General features: G+C 47.8%; 3 protein-coding genes across 3 annotated transcripts; 2 read left to right on the plus strand and 1 right to left on the minus strand.

Moving 5' to 3' along the window:
• Positions 1–8,231: 8,231 nt before the first annotated feature.
• N7479_011121 (putative cell division control protein Cdc25) lies at positions 8,232–12,071 on the plus strand (the record flags this gene model as incomplete). The annotated part of the gene is made up of 3 exons (XM_057258812.1): positions 8,232–11,381; positions 11,440–11,656; positions 11,734–12,071. The coding sequence occupies 3 exons, from the start codon at positions 8,232–8,234 to the stop codon at positions 12,069–12,071; spliced, it is 3,705 nt and encodes a 1,234-aa protein (XP_057106270.1).
• A 1,376-nt stretch (positions 12,072–13,447) lies between these two features.
• On the minus strand, positions 13,448–14,504 carry N7479_011122 (Mov34/MPN/PAD-1 family protein; the record flags this gene model as incomplete). Its single annotated transcript, XM_057258813.1, has 2 exons — positions 13,448–14,424; positions 14,480–14,504. 2 exons carry the CDS (start codon positions 14,502–14,504, stop codon positions 13,448–13,450), a joined length of 1,002 nt encoding a protein of 333 aa, XP_057106271.1.
• A 539-nt stretch (positions 14,505–15,043) lies between these two features.
• On the plus strand, positions 15,044–17,540 carry N7479_011123 (putative microtubule associated protein (Ase1); the record flags this gene model as incomplete). Its single annotated transcript, XM_057258814.1, has 4 exons — positions 15,044–15,160; positions 15,218–15,270; positions 15,326–15,540; positions 15,595–17,540. 4 exons carry the CDS (start codon positions 15,044–15,046, stop codon positions 17,538–17,540), a joined length of 2,331 nt encoding a protein of 776 aa, XP_057106272.1.
• Positions 17,541–17,654: the final 114 nt, after the last annotated feature.

Genomic DNA, 17,654 nt, shown 5'->3' on the forward strand with positions numbered 1-17,654 from the left:
GTCTCTTAGAGAGAAGAACGACTAAATTGACGGTGGTATTGTCCCCTGGGTAAGCTCGCACCGGTTCTGTAGGCGTGTCGACGACAGGAGTTCGTTGGGATGTCTGATCATTCCTTGAGCGGGGGAAATGGAAGTAAAGGGTATTGAGAGAAAGTGGTGTCCAGCCACAAGTTGGAAATATTAAAGAAGCAAACGCTGTTTAAAAAAAAGAAGGGCGGGATAATCAACCGCGATTAGATGTGGGAAGGGGAGAGGGGAAGAGGAGAGGGGAAGGAGGATGAGGAGAATAAGAAGGAATTTGGGAATTTCGAAATCGGGTTTTTGGTTTTTGGGGGGGGGGTGGAGGGGGGGGGGTGGAGGGGGATGAGGAAGGGAGGGGGAAAAAGGACGTGTGCCTAAGACTGATCGCTTACTTACGCGTTGAAGCAAAGACCAACAGAGGGGCGAAAGCGGGACTGATCACAGCCAAAATCATTTTTAGAGAGACAAACTAAAAAGGAAGTATTACCCAGCCCCTTCACCGGCCACGCACTATTCCTTCCTTTAACCACTCACTTTCTTACTGTTTAATGTGCCCCCCCTTTCCCTTTCTTTACGATGTACTTTACCATACGAAATCGACACGTAATTATTCAAATGTTCTAAAGCCCTATAGATTTGTCCCGATCGTAAGCCCACATGGTTTTTAGTTTTCCCCTTGGATCTTTATTAGATAATTAAACACTACATGGTCGATCATTTGTTTAATTTAGGAAATTCGGCGAGGGTGATTTACAATATATAATGTCCAAAGTACTTCGGTGGATTATTTTATTGAGTGCCCCTCGCTCAAGGCTTTTTATCAGGAGGGGGAAAAGCCCTTTGTTTATCTACTTTGTACTTGTTCAATTATGTGGCATGTGAGGCGGTGATTCCGATCGTGGCACACTTCGAGAGGCTTACGGTGATAATTGCCCCTTATTCTCTAATTTCAGATTTACCCCCTACAGGGATATTATTATATCAGTCTCATCTATAACGAAAAAGAACACTGTGTGTCTTTCCTATCAAACCTTTTAAAGTCGATAGATCTCAACCATGGTTCACATCCGTACCCCTCAACCCCTCCCAAGATCTACATTACTTACAATTTATATATATACATCATAGGTTAAACATATATCACCTATATCTACTTCTCTTACGGAATACACTTATAATATAATAACATTTGAAGGTAACTATGGGTCACACAACTCCGAACATATTTGAGAATGAGACAGGGGTACCTATCTACACTTATAGAGTTGCATTTGTTTCGCCTTGAATGTGAGCCAAAATGCCGTTGAGAATGGGGTCTTTTTTTTGCTATGCTAGGTACCAAGCGTATTCCAACGCTAATGGAATAGTTGCATCAATCAATCTAGGAAACTAGATCGATCCAAGTTGGCATCAAATCAAAGACTCTGTATGCTTGGGTGCCCATCCGCCCCGTATCCTGACAGATCATCCCACGGTACTTTTGTCGCCTCACCAATTGACTGGTCCAGATTCGGTCTCACTTTTAGCCCTCTAGGCCTATGATAGTTCCCCCCGCCTTGTGGCTGTTCATCTGTTTGACTGTGCCACGCTCGAGATTATGTTGTAGGTGTTCTATCATGCCATGTACGACTGCATTATGCATAGGATCAATGTACCCTGTATTCTCCTCGAGGCATCACCTGCCGGACTGCATGGAGGAAAGATCTACATGCAAAGCAGAATGCAAATCGGAGTATTGGATACGATAGTATCTTCTGATTTACTACGGAGTACTCCGTGCTCGCTTTTAGTTCATGCATTGCCAACACAGAAAAGAAGAACAGGCTACCTGCGCTACAAATACTATAGTAGAACCGAATTCCCATGAAGTTAGTCTCCATTGCAATTTTCCCTCCCAGGCTCCACAATGTGAAGTTGCAGTATACACCGCAAAAGCCATCAGCTAAACGAAGCGTGTATGTACTCCATACACCGTTACCTATCACTGCGGAGCCGTAAATTGGATATCGCGAAATCCCGGGTCCTATCAGTGGGGCAAATCCAACACTTACATCATTGGAGTCCGAAGATCCCGGACGCGGAGCACCGACGCGGTTACTTGGGAAACGCGCTTCGCGTGGAACACGGCACAAGATCGTCTTTCACGTCGGGACAAATCAAATGGCATTGAAATTACCAACGGAAATCCCACTTCCATATCAACTTAGCCTCCATGTCCCTGAGCCCCCCCTTGATTCGCGGAAGCCAAGTCCCTAAATACTGTCCCGGACTTCCGGTTGATCATCGAAGCCTAGGCGAAAGTTCACCTGATCTGGTGGATCTAGACTTATCAACTAGCTTAAAACTCCAGCGGTGAAGCCGGGTGGCTTATGGAGTACACTTTTCAGGAAGGGATCCCTTTGTACTTTGTAGAGTCCATGATTCTTGATGCAAGGTTAACCAGTTGACATCTTTCGAGCTTTTGTTCGGTCCACTTCCCGATGCAGCGGACCGAGCCAGTCTAACGTTCTTAACCCAGGAACACAAAAAAACAGAAAAAGAAAAGAAAAGGACCAAGCCCATCACGGTCATATCGCATCAAGCGGTGACTTGACCGCCTAGCAAATGTCTTTATTGATTCCTTGCCTTGAAAAGTAATACACTAGGCGATCCACCATTCCCAATCCCTTGGGCCACAAATCCAGGATATGTCTTTCATTCCATGCCCCTCCAAGCGGTCAAAAGCACGCTGAACAAAAGAACCATATCCATCGAAAACCCGCCCAATTATGGATCTACGAGGATCCAATCGGACCAGTTACGAATCAGACTTCTTCGACCATTTTCCCTTCGAGCTCTGATCCACATCAGCAAGCCCGCTACCGTTACAAGAATTTCAGGAACCTCTTCCCCGGCGCCCCTGAGCTAGTGGGCACCGACAGACGGGCTTGGCTGGATCCCATCGTCCCGACAACTCCATAGCCAAGGTTCGGTGTCTCCGCCGTGGACGCCAGGACGGTCTGGAATCTCCCAACTCGGTCCTATTCTGTAAAAGTGAGCCCAAGTCAGCCGTCTCAAGGCCAAAGATGTCGGTGAAGCCTGTTTTCGTGTCAATATATTTCCTTTTCACCGCTTCTGCAAGATGGGTAGAAGGAATCTACTAAATAAGCGTGTCCCCACTGGTCTCGACTTCAACCGACTTGACGGTGTGAGCATCATTGATCGCGTAAATTCAAATTGAATTTTGGTTTGGAACTGAGGTCCCCATTGTGCGCGCTATAACCTATACACTTTCGCTAAATAATGGGTCGTCAAAGAGGACCCCCCAACGTCCCAAGGTTGGCAAACCGTGACAAAGACCACTTGAGATGGAGTCAAGTCGCTCTCCACCCACCTCGTGCTGGTCGTAAAACTTCTTATGTTGTACTAGAGGACGGGCCATCAGTGGGTTTCAGTATTACACAATAATGCGCCTGCCTAGTTAGTCCAGGAAGCCCATTTCCGAATTCTGCGTTCACACCGGCCGTCCCGAGGAACACGAGTCTGGACTTCGGGCGCCCGCGTCCTGTGACCGTATCCAGAGACACGGGTAGACCGAAGCTTTTTCGTGTAGCATATAGCATGTGGATATTGAATGAAACTTGAAATATGGAATTCAGAGCCCTGGCCTGAGTACTCCGTACTGAGTACTGTTTACCCCCAAGTGACAATTTACGATGTGCATGTACATTATTGCACAGGGGACGGAAAACATGTCAGTATGTCAATGATCCATGACTGCATGACAGGCTTGTTTATCCAGGGCCTTGTTTCGAACCAAGGAAACATGATCAATCGCAGATGCGATCACCCAGCCCCTGGATCGTGACGGAATCTTGGAACGGTACGTCCGGGGAAGACATCCCGGTCCATGGTTCACTCCCGCTTAAATCTTGGTTCGCGTCGCGTCCTGATATCAGACGGACAAGTCACTATTCTTGTTTCTACATCACTTTGCATGCGAGACAGATTGAACTCCAACCAGTCAGTGCTACCTGTTATTTCTTTGTCTGTACGTGCATATAATGTGCCGTGCATATAACGCAAGTGCTTCCCTGACCCCTGTCGCAATGGCGAATTGGTCGCGTTGATTGGACAATTCTTCCGATGCAGGGGATACACCACGCATGCGAGCATGGATTCATCACATTGGCAATAATATTCAATATTCTTTACAGGGCTTATAATATTACTTGTCCAGCGGAGATGGTCCCTTCCTCCCCCCGCGCGGAGGTGCTCCCGTAGAATTTTCTCGAAAAAGGTGGACACTGAACTAAGGAGAGTTACGGAGAACGGAGAACCTTCTTCATTTGAGTGTCGCGACTTGATTGCTCGAAACCCACTAAGGTTTAACATCCGACGCGTCCGTTGTCGAGAACAAAGAAACTCGCCGACTAATAGACTTCCATAGTCGGGTGGATTAGGGGCGCATTACTCCATACAATATAGAGTGAGGCGGGAATTGAAATTAGGTGGGGAGCTAGGTGTGTCTTGTGTCGCATTGAAATCGAGGTGGAAAAAAAAGAAGAGCGAAGGAAAGGAAAAGGGGGGAGCAAGATCATGGGAGACCCGAGATTCTGGATAAACAAGGGGGCATCGAGTCGTTATTAGATGTACTGCACCGAGCGGTAGGATTGGGTCTCGGCAGGTGGAATCTTTCCTGTTGTGCGGCTTGTGACTGGTGATGATGTCCTCTACCTGGGTTCCTGCGACTCGCATAATGTCCGGCTGCAAGGAACAAGGAATGAGGGGTATGTATGGTGGCGACTTTTCAATTTGAAGGCCGCTTGGTTTTGGTAGGTGGTTTGCACTTGGGAAGTACTCCATGCTCTGTACTCCGTACTCCGTATATACATTTCCAAGATAAATTAGGACAACTGTGTCTCCGTTCGTATTGACTTTCTTGGTGTCGGTCTCGGTCCCGCCTGCTTTAGTTTGCAACATATACTCCATACATACTCCGTACTCTGCAGATAGCTACTCGGAATTCAATAATAGCATTGAGATGATGGTAACCTTCATTTGCATACTTGAGATATAGTTTGTTGTGGGGTAAACACTTCCTCCCAATCGGGGAGGGATAATGACGCTTTTCTGGCAAGAGTATACGACATTCCCTATGTATAATTTTTTCAATTGGTTGCTCGGAGTCTCTTATCTGTTCAGTATATTTCAAGTTATTATGTATATTGGGATGTTATTAATTAGAAAGATGTGAACATATATCTATGAACGCGAGTGCTCATCCATATTTTTTCCTATCAATCTTGTCAATATATATATTTCGACTCGTGATCTCATGATATCTAAATTGTACCGTACCCTCGACGAGTGATAAAAGTGATAGTAACATGGAGGTTGATTCCAAGTCAAGGCCCTCATTTCAAGTAAATCATATAGATCCATTCAGGAAGGATTCCTGAATGGGCGTTCCGAGTCGTTTACATCTCCTGGATACTTCGTAGCAATGAGTGCCGAGGAGTATACATGTGCTTACGTCGGCACAAAAGACTATCTTTAGATGTAGGTTGATACCCTGAATGGAGAACTCGTTACAATGTAATTTGTACGTGTGTCGTGACCTCCATGGCTTGTTCAGAGATACAAGTTTCACAAGCCACATTACACATGGAAGATTCTTTGGCCGCTTATGCGACCTCTGTCCTCACGATATAGGCCTCTATAACTACACTCGATTCATTTGGCTAAGCATATGTAGTGTAAGGAACATCATGTATAAGAACACTCCAATGCCATCTTAGATGTAGAATCAGGTGGTAGAAAGCAGAAAATACGCAGATAACTTTTTTTGCTTGACAGAACTGGGCGGACTTCTATAACATGTTGTAATAATATCACAATATTGCTCGATCGCAATGCATTGACTTGCCCTGATTGACTTTGAACATACCGAATAAGGCATTAACCATTCATTATTATTATGCTTGAGACTCCGAACGTTCTCCGCAGAGTCATTGCGCGTCCCCCATGAGCACACACCTCTCTCAACGATAGTCATCTCCACGAGGAGAAAGGGTCCGTTACTGAGTGGGTAAGTTCCCAAGCCCCCGGGTCCATTGTGCATGGTTCTAGGTGCTGATAACCAACGGTCTTGCATACAACGTAACCTATCAGGGTCGTATCATTTCGAAAAGGGCTCTAGATGCTTAGTATTTCATGCAAAACCACAAATTAGATATTCACAAGGTGTACCATGGTTCAAGTCAGAATGAATGTGCGGGCCGCGATAGTGTACTTGGATTGGCTGTCGAGTTTAAATGGATCATACCATGTGCTGGCTAGTAGCCCCCATTTGAGGGGCCAAAGGATTCTGACTTACATATCATATGTACAATTTACGATGTACAAAGTACAACATTCCATCAAGTTGAGAAACATCGTACACAAATCTATGATTTGTACGTTTAACGCGATGTCTTGAAACTGCGATTCGGAAGGCTGCATACCATGCAGCGATATCACCGAAAGATTAACAATGCTTCTGTATCTACCCACGGACTTTGTTTTTTTCAGATGTTACGTGTACATCGGTTGTACAACATATAACTATTATTATGTTGTATTATACCGGGGACGAGCGTCAGCACGAGTCTGGAAAGTGGGAACTAAGAAAACCCACTTTAGAATGTCTCAATATTAAATATATTAAAAACCGCCTTCTAGAACTACTTTGGCGCTAATTGGTTAGAGAATAGCCCTAGAGGCACCTTTTCCTATGGTCATTTGAAAGAGTTCCATGGATGTTACAACATATATATTACTCGATACATTAGTAACTTCCTTGGGGGAACAAAAGAAGTATCCTTTGTCACACTCCACTTGGTCTCGTTGAATATCGTCCGAGCACATTCCTTTACTGCCCATTCTTACTGAGACACTATGTTGTAGGACGGACTTGTGCATTGTCGGCTCCCCGTACAGAGTACATATATATCAACTAATAATTTAGATTGTGTGAACTTTCAAGCCCCTTACTGGTTCAACCTAGGATACCCTTGAACAATGATTGAAGAATGAGGATAGTTTGTACAACAAAGATGGAGTTGAGATACGGGAGTACATATAATATGTCAAATTAGGGAACTTGCAGCACCGAGATCCTATGTCATTCTTCACAATTGTAAATTGATACGATGCATATCTTCCATGTGCCAAACCACCAATGACCGCGGTCGAAAATTGCTATTTGTGGGCCATGGACCAGTCTTGTACGGAATACGGAGTATATTCTAATAATGTTTTAACATTTGTCACCTATCTCGAGGGTATACGTTAAAACTACATATATAATGTACCTTAAGAGGCTGACTATTCCCTGCCTATGTACAGAGTAGGTAGTAGGTAGCGAGGAGATGTGACTGTAAGCATGTAAGCATGCCTAGGCACCTCCAGGGCTGGGCATGCCTAGCTGGTATGGATATTTCATCACACACCCATGGACACACACAAACAGTGGGGAACATCATACTGTCAGAAAAAAAAATAGACACAAAATCAAGTAACAATAGTGTGGTCTGGAGCTCTAGATGTCTCCAGATGTCTTGTCTCCAGATGTCTCTCTACCTTTGTAATGCTCAAGTGTTAACACACAGCTTAGTTCCCAGATACCTTTGAATGTCAAATGCAAGTTGGAGTCACATATAATGCCAAATGGTACCTGTAAGCCTGCACATAGGTGGATATTCAAGTAACATTTGAAAGCATCAGCTTCATTGGTGTTTGGCTTGTCCAATGGATTCAAATGTTGGATTACATGATTGCAAAATAGAACTTGAAAGATTTCACTGGTATGGTATTGTATGTATTTTTTTTTACTTTAGATTCCCACTCTAAAAAAGCCCTCTTGTGGGATCTTGTGGGATCCATCTGGTATCAATACCGGTATTGCATGCGCCCGTCCCGCCTCCACCTGGTGCAACTCCCCCTAATTCAATCCCACTTCCATTTCTCCAGAGTTACTTTCTGTTATAACATATTTCGATGGCATAGGCAGTGTTGGATTCTCTTTCTTTTACTACACAACAGGGTCTTTTTTTTTGTTGAACCGGGGGGAAAAAAAGTGACTCCCCACCCTCAACGTCGAATACCAGCCATGAGCGGATATTGAGCTCAAACTACCCCCCTCTCAACCCCTCCAGAAGCTCTCTAAAGTGTGGCCCCTGTGACCCTCGATGTTTGAGATTCGCGCGGCAGATTTAGCCGTCAACACCACTGCACTGGCCAAGTCTGGGACCGTTGCGACCGCATTCGAGTACACTGACGAACAAGTGACCACCCCCACAGCCGTATCTCGCTATCGCGGTCGGGGAAACAGTCTATCACGAAATTACAATCATATCAACCATTCTCCGGTCAAAATGGCCTCTGGATATCCCGTCAGCCCTGAACCCCCGGCCCTCTTCGTACGGGCTATGTACGATTATGACGCCGACGATCACACTAGTCTGAGCTTCCGCCGTGGCGATATTATCCAGGTCCTCAACCAGCTAGAAACAGGATGGTGGGATGGAGTGATCGATGATGTTAGAGGTTGGTTCCCAAGTAACTATTGTACCCCAATTACGGAAGCGGACGATGTCAGCGACCACTTCGCACACGCCCACCACGAAACCGACCTCAGCGCGGACTCCGGACTCGAAGATGAATATGGCGATGGACACGATGACGATGAAGTGAACTCCGAGGGTAACTCTCGAGACTCATATCCGATTCACTCTACCGAGGGTATCCAAGCGCCCAAGGAGCAGGAAGAGGCCGCATTCTGGATCCCCCAGGCGACACCTGATGGCCGTCTGTTCTACTTTAATACCCTCACCGGATATTCTACCATGGAGCTCCCTTTCGAGAACCCAACCGCAGCAACTGAACCCGGCCCGCGAGATAGAAATAACTTCTTTGTCCCCGACCAGACACGGCCACCCCCGGAGCTGATGGCGCGAGGCTTTGAGCGAGATGAAGACGAGTACGATGGATCTGCATCAGAGGCAGAAGGAGAGTCATTGATGTTAGGTTCGCATGACTCCATTTCTCGCCGACGCCCATCTGTGCTCGATGGAGTATCCCCTGCCACGTCCATGGACTCCCTGTACGCGCCGGGATCTAAAGAGTTCAAAACGCCGCAACCGCCGAACAAGAGTGCGCAAAAAACATACAGCTTGGGTGGAAACAGTACTAGCACATCCGTGAACGAAAGCTTTTCCAGACCTTCTATTTCCTCTAACCCTCCTCAACATTTTGTCGACGATGGCTTCGCACCGCCAATCACCTGGCCTTTGCTTGTTGATAATATGCGGTACGCCGTGGAAGCCTATCGCCAGACGCTCTTCAACGGTGAGCGTGCAGAATATGTAAGAAAGGCCGAGGACATATCCGACCATCTTCGCATGCTGCTAGCTGCTGGATCTGACACGACGGATAACCACTCTGGCAACCCATCTATCATTTCTACAAACAAAGCCCTATATCCTTACTTCCGGGATATGATGTCCAAGTTTTCCAAACTGGTTCTTTCATCACACATTGCCGCCGCTGATTGGCCTGGTGCCGATTCGGCGAATAAATGTTTGCAAGAGGCCGACGGAGTTATGCAGGGCGTATATGGCTACGTGGAAGTGGCTCAACAACAGCGCGGCGATACAATCCATCGCATTGTGCCTGGCTTTGTTAGCGGTAGCTCTTCGGGTGGTAGCTGGCAGAACAACGGTGTCTCTTTGAATGCTTCGGGTCCGACATCATTCCTTGTCCCAGATGGAGGGAACTCGCGAGTGGAGCCATCGGTCTCACTTGACACCGCATTTTTGGATTCAATCGACATTCTCAGGAGATCTTTTGTTGGTAGTATTCGTCGACTAGAAGAACTGTTGGTTATAAACCGGAATATCGTTACAGCGAAGGAACATCAAGATATTGCGGACGCAATCTCCGCTGCTGCAATTAAGGTCATTGAACAGTTCCGCCCATGGATCTCCTCTGTTGAGTCGATGAACTTGGCCCCGTTGGGGACGAGCTTCCAGAACCCTCAGCTAGTAGACTTCAGTTTGCAAAAGCAAAGAGTCTACGATGCTATCGGAGATTTCGTTCTGAGCTGCCAAGCAGTCTCTGCCCCTCTAGCTGATGAGTGGGCTGAGCTTCGCGGTAATTCACTCGATGATCGTGTGAATGCCGTGCGAGGCATCGCTAGGCAGTTGGAGAACTATGTCTCCCAGATTGGCTTCTCACTGTCACTGCTCCTCGAGCAAATCCCTACCGAATCGGCATTGTCTCTACGACGTGATAGCCGTCAAGAAGCGGAAGATGAGTCGTACAAGAACATACATAATCGAGGCGATTCTAAGGCCAAGATTGCCACAGAGTCAATCGGAATTCCGTCCTCCTACGCCCCTGAAAAGGAAGGCACCAATAAAGTACGAAGAAATATGGACAAGGCACAACGGTTCTTTGGCCAGGCGCCCCCAACAGCTATCACCCGAGAGCCAATCCGGGAGCCAGTCCGTGAGCCCGAAGAGACTCCCTGGTTCTTGAAAATGGCCCATGAAGGCGAAGTGTTCTACGATAATAAGGGAGACTTGCCAATCCTCAAATGTGGAACACTCGCGGGATTGGTTGAACACCTCACCCGCCACGATAAGCTTGATGCATCTTTCAACAACACCTTCCTCCTCACCTATCGCTCTTTCACTACTGCTACCGAACTATTTGAAATGCTCGTGCAACGGTTTAACATCCAGCCTCCATTTGGCCTGAACCAAGATGACATGCAAATGTGGATCGATCGGAAACAGAAGCCGATTAGATTCCGTGTAGTCAACATTCTTAAGAGTTGGTTCGATCACTTCTGGATGGAGCCTAACGATGAAAAGCACATGGATCTTCTGCGACGTGTTCATAACTTTACCAGCGACTCCATCGCTACCACGAAAACCCCAGGAACCCCCACATTATTGGCTGTAATTGAACAAAGACTTCGAGGGCAAGATACAACTGTCAAGCGTCTTGTTCCGACTCAGAGCACTGCCGCACCAACACCAATCATTCCTAAGAATATGAAGAAGCTGAAGTTCCTTGACATTGACCCAACAGAGTTTGCTCGGCAGTTGACCATCATTGAGTCGCGCCTCTACTCCAAAATTCGGCCCACTGAGTGTTTGAACAAGACATGGCAGAAGAAGGTCGGCCCTGATGAGCCGGAACCATCTCCGCATGTTAAGGCATTGATTCTTCATTCAAACCAGCTTACCAACTGGGTCGCGGAAATGATTCTTACTCAAGGCGACGTCAAGAAGCGTGTAGTAGTCATCAAACACTTTGTGAACGTGGCTGATGTATGTGTCTTTTATGCCTGCTTGACAAATTTTCGGCCTTACTGACTCGATTATACAGAAATGTCGCAACCTGAACAATTACTCTACCCTGACATCCATCATCTCGGCTCTTGGAACTGCACCCATTCATCGTCTAGGTAGGACGTGGGGCCAGGTTAGCGGACGCACGTCCGCAATTTTGGAACAAATGCGTCGGCTTATGGCTAGTACAAAGAACTTTGGCGAATACCGAGAAACACTGCATCTCGCTAACCCGCCCTGTATTCCATTCTTCGGTATGCATCACGACCATTTCAAGTAGATTGTCTTGGAGTACCTTCGCCCCCTTTGATTTGTGGCTAACACGTCCTAGGTGTCTATCTTACGGATTTGACCTTCATCGAAGACGGTATTCCATCTCTAACACCTTCAGAATTGATCAACTTCAATAAGCGGGCTAAGACTGCAGAAGTCATTCGGGATATCCAACAATACCAGAATGTGCCTTATCTCTTGCAACCTGTCGGCGAACTTCAAGATTACATTCTCAGTAACCTCCAAGGTGCTGGTGACGTACACGACATGTACGAACGAAGTCTGGAAATTGAGCCTAGGGAGCGCGAGGATGAAAAGATTGCAAGGTATGCTGAAGCCACAAGCAGAGACAAGAGCTCCTTGTTGTTTGCATCCACCGTCGCTATTTTGCGATAATTTTGTCTTTTTATAAAAAATGGCGTTTGGCATTTGCTCGGCGATACCCAAATTTGACCTCCTATTCCCTTTTTTTTCGGGTCCAGACAACTCTGCTTTTTTTCTCTCTCAAAACTGTTCGGCTGTTGAGACTAACCGTTTTTGATTCTGAAATTCGTAGATTACTATCTGAGTCCGGTTTCCTGTAACCTGCCAAGATCCCTGTCCAAGTTACATCCCGCGGCGCCACCAGGTCCGGCAAATCCACCACTGCTTCAACGCCACTGTTTTACCATCAACACGGGCCAAACCGACTCCCTTTTGGGACATATGCGGGCCCCGTGACCGTGTCTAGGCTATCATAGTCTCCACAATATCTCACCTTCTCACCTCTCAGCAAGGATGGATGCTTGCAGATCGATCTATCGCATGTCAGTGTCTTTCCCAAGACCCACACCTTTGGACACATATTCTCGCTGCAGTTACCCCTCGGCACATTTATCACTGCATCAGCGACTGCGGAATGCTCCGTAATCGGTTGGTTATTGATATATCACTTTTCCCGTCAATAGAGCTGTTCGATTTGTTCGAGCTATTGGGGTTTCTTTGTCTATCCCCCCCTTTCCCCCTTCCTCTATCTCTTATCTCCCAGATGAGGTTACCTGCCTCTGTGGCCACCTTGAACTCACCTCTTCTTTGTACTGACTGTGACATATTTTGGCCATTTTCTTGGTGTACATTTTTTTGGCCTTTGGTTTTACTTCTATTTTTTGTTCATTTCTTTTTCGACATATCCCCTTGTGTTGTCGCCAGGTTGGGGCGATCTGCCTTTTTTTTCCTTTCCTTTTCAAGCTTATGTCCTCTACGCCGTCTTCTGAATAATGAACGTCACGAATGACTCGATACTTTTGTTCCTGTCTGATGGATGTTATCCGGTGGAGTTGGCTTGGTGCTTTCCACTTCATTATACACAGTGTTCCACTATTTATTGGATTCTTGCTCGGAATATTGCATATTCCGGGCTAATAGAGGTTGATTCTCTTGATGTTATATTGTTTAGGCTGGCGGAGTTGCTGTATCATCCTAAGAGGGCCGAGTATTTATAGTTTATTGCCCTTGTCTGGGACGCTTACAAACGGTGAGACATGATGTCGTAAATTCGTTCATTCGCAGGAACTGCAATTTTAGATATTCTATGATCTTGATAAATCGAGAGACTGCTGCATATGGCAAGGCCCGACAACTGGAAAAACGCCAGCGAATATGGCGAGGCGAAGAAATAGAGGAATATCAACCCGCTGAACGCCAAATACAACAGTTCAAGCTAAAGAAAAAAGCGTGGCGGTCATGTCAACATCTATGGGATTGAGGATCCATCCCTCATCATCTGAGCTGAATCACTCTGGTGAAGGGGTCTCATTTCCGATGCCGTGGAAGAGCTTCATCTTAGTTTCGGACGCCAGGAGACCCTTCACTTCCTCGGCAACAATGCGTTGTCCGCCGCGGACAACCTTATCGAGTTGTTGATCCTTGGTGTTAACACCACCCACACGAGGACCAGTAACCTCCATTCCACGCGCGGCTTTGCGCACCTTTTGGCTTAGATCCATGATCTGCTTGTTACCGAAATCCCGAGAGGTGAATAGCGGGCTTTGGCTGAGAGTCGCGACCCAGTACTTATTCCATAGAAGGGACAATATTTCCGTGTCAAGAGTACTCTTGAAATGACTGACATCAAGAGAGTAGTATTGATTGGCATGTGCACCGAAGTCCTCCGCCTTCCCGAGCGGGATAGTCTGATACTCGTCGTCCTCGTGGGCCTCCTTTTGCGGGGTAAAGTTCGATGGGAATGTGCGGAAAGCACCGATCTCAACACGGCCAGCGGAGATGGTACGGTCTGGATCGATGACGACAGCGACAAAGGGTCCGGTCATTTGCTGCGTTTGCTGCGTGGCCACATCAATCCCAGACAGCCAGCATCCATAACCAGGGTGGCTGTGATACCATCCGACAGCATTCTCCATCCGCCCCGCATCTCGACACGATTGCAGATATGATACCATGTACTCGTTTGCCTCGTCCTGTGCATTCACTCGGGTCTCGGTGCCTTCGACTGGCAGCCGGAATGCATCTGTTACCACGAAGGTATTCGGTAGGATGTAGCCTTGCATCAGACCCATAATCTCTAGTGAGCCACCCGAGCGGGCATGCATCACCATCTTCAATAGTGCTGTGGCGGAGATTCGAACGTGCTTGAAATAGTATGGATCTGTGGCCCATGGTCGCTCGTCGTTGAGGGCTTTTTCCGTTTCGGCATTGTATTCGTAGAGGGCGTCTCGTTGGGGATCGAAGACGCTTATCGCGTTCTCGAGCTCTGTGCGGACATTGGTCAATTACAAGCTGGTTGTCATGGGTATGGAGGTACTCACCCCAGGCCTGCTGGGCGGCCTGCATTTTGGATGGGGATCGAGAGGGATAGAGAGTTGAAGGAGAGACAAGGTATTGCAGGGGTCAAAGAACTGAAAGCAAGGGCTCAGTGATAATGGGAGTTCTGCAAGGACCGGAGAATAAGTATTATCACAGGTCAATGTATGAAGTAGAATAGGCGTGGGGTTGATCATGATTGGCAGTATTGGGCGGTGGGGCTTGATGAGTCAGCCGTTGCCCAGGACGACGATCGCGCCCAAACACCCACTTGCGACCTTGGAAACTTGATGTTATCATCTGCGATTTCAGTACCTCCCCCTCATAAACAACAGTGGGCTCGCTCTCCTATGTCGCTGCCCTAAGCGCTTTTCGCAAACCTCTACTTTCGTTTATTTCCGTCGCACCTTGTGTGCTGAGAACCCTGTGTGCCAGGCTCTCTTGTTTTGATCCCGACATTGGTCATCCTGTCGCAGCTTCGCTCGGCACTGTGTCGTTGGATTGGATACGTCCCATTCTTTGTTAACAATCTCGACTTTTGTCACCCTTTTTAGGGAACATTCATTACAATGGCGGTAGACACCGGCTACTTGACCACTCAGGTCAACAACATCGTCGCTCAGCTCCATGGAATTTACGACGAGATTGGAGTTCCTGCGCGCGAGCGCGAGTCCCGCGAGGCGGAGGTAAGATTGACCTCAGTGTAACAATGGCATTGTCGCGTGGCTGACTGAGTGTTATAGCTCTTCAGCGCCCTATCGGAGACCTTGAACAATCATCTCAAGGTTGTTGATGAGTGAGTCGCACCTATAAACCGACATATTGGAGGCTTGCTAATCTCTCTTTTTTAGGGAGAGAGAGGATATGATGCAGGAAGCACAGCGTCTGATTACAGCTATTCAACAAATGGAATCGTCCCTGAGCGATGAACGGGCCAATGGCCAATACGAGCTTAACAGCGACGACCTCCGTGTCACTTACCCACTTAACAGGTGCATTGCATTCTTGCGCGAGAAGAACGGTGCGATGAGCAAGTTGCATCGTGAGCGCTTTGAGCAGGTTAAGAGTGAGTGTCATCTGCGTGACGTGTCGCTGATGCTCTTTTACTAACATTCAGTAGAACTTGTCGACGCGCTTGAATCTTACTCCTCACACCTCGAGCCATCATTTGTTAAACTCGAGCTTCCTCCCACTGCACCAGGAGCCTCTATCCCCCCAAGCTTCGACCTTTCGCCTATGTATGTGACGGCATTGGATGCCGAATTCACCCACGTATACGAAGAGTACCACCGCCGCATTGCTCAGGTTCAATCTGCCTGCGAAGAAATGATCAAGCTCTGGGCCGAGCTCGGAACACCACAGGCGCAAACAGATTCCAATATTGTGAAGTGTTATCGCGATTCCCCCGAACAACTGGGGCTACATGAAGATGATGTCGCCAACCTTATGGCCAAGCGCAATAAATTGGTGGAAGAAAAAAAGGCCCGTGAGCGCAAGATCAACGATCTTAGAACTACTGTGATCTCTCTTTGGGATCGCTTTGGTGTTGAGGAGGCTGATCGCAAGGCATTCCTTGCCGCGAACCGTGGCTGCGGTTTGCGCATAATTAACGACCTCGAGGAGGAATTGACACGCCTCAACGAACTTAAGAGACAGAATCTCCACCTGTTTGTGGAGGATGCTCGCTGCCGATTGCAGGAACTTTGGGATAGTCTACTCTTCTCCGAAGAGGAAATGCTCGACTTCACACCCGCGTTCTCCGATGTGTGCAGTGATGCCTTGCTCGAGGCTCATGAAGCGGAAATCACACGACTGGAACACATTAAGGAGCAGCGTGCTCCTACTCTCGAAATGATTGAAAGACACCGTAGTCTTCTGACAGACCGCGAGGCACTTGCAACGTCGAGCCAAGATGCGTCCCGCCTTATGGGCCGCGGTACGAACAAGGGAGAGAAGCGTGACCCTGGAAAGCTCTTGAGAGAGGAGAAGCTGCGCAAGAGAATTGCCAAAGAACTACCGAAGCTTGAAGCTGACCTGCGGAAAGAGTTGGAACATTGGGAAGACGAATTCGGCCGACCATTCTTGGTGCATGGAGAACGATATCTTGATTCGTTGACACCTGTCAGGTCAACACTTCCACCACGCTCAAAGACACCATCTGCACCGCCATCAACTATAAAAGCAAGCACACTGAGGCAACAGCCGCCTACTCGCCCCGGAAGCTCCATGAGAGGTCCGCCTCCCCCCCGCACAGCCACCAAGACCCCCACTAGCCCAATCAAACACAACACCATTGGTTATGGTGCCTCTAGAGCTGGGGCCACCTCTAGAGCGGGTGCAACTTCACCTTCGAAGCTTCCCGCTCGTGTCCCGCTAGGAAACATGCCGCATGGAAACAACTCCCCCGAGCGTCGTATCCAGCCTGGTCACTACTCATCCAGCACACTTGGAAAGATGCCACCCCCGCGCGGTCCTCCCCCAAGAATGCGTGCGCTAACGGTCGAGTCAAAGGACGACCGCTTTAGTCACCTTATGGAGCCTCCTCGCTGCAACAGCGCTATGTCCAGTGCCTATGTGCGACCTGTTAGCCCGGAAGACGTCTATGATGATCGGCAGCGATCTTTCATGAGCACTTCAGGATTCTCGAACTCTCAAAGATCCACCGGATTCTCCCATTCATCTCACTCATCACAATCGTCGCTGTCTCTGAACTCCTCTAATCAAGCCTTCCCTCGACCCAATCCATATCTGCAGCACACAGCTCCGCCCCCAGCTGCCCGTCAGGTCTCCAACTCCTCTACAGTCAACACCACAACCTCTGGATCTGAAAATTGGGAGACTTTCGAGGATTGCTCTGGCTCAGAAGCTGATCCCAGTGATATTTACTATTCCAAACTCCGTGCTGCACACGGAGGAAAGCGATTTGCACCCGAGGATGGATCGGATCTCACTGGCAAGAAGTCCAAGGGTATTCGCAGTGTCAGCCCAGATGGTCCGCATCCCGGGCAGGTCCTGCGCGTTGCTGGCAGTGACACTGAGTGGGCTGAGGACTATGAAACCTACTAGATGTCCTGATATTGCCTCCCCTCCCCATAATGCATTTCAAATTTTGCATCTCATTTCTCGGCGCCTCGGATGTTCAACGGTGGTTACGCAACCGTTGACCTTTTGATGATCCCA

Source organism: Penicillium vulpinum (genome assembly GCF_028829585.1).
Source record: "Penicillium vulpinum strain IBT 29486 chromosome Unknown utg000004l_segment0_segment0, whole genome shotgun sequence".
Classification (NCBI taxonomy): domain Eukaryota; kingdom Fungi; phylum Ascomycota; class Eurotiomycetes; order Eurotiales; family Aspergillaceae; genus Penicillium; species Penicillium vulpinum.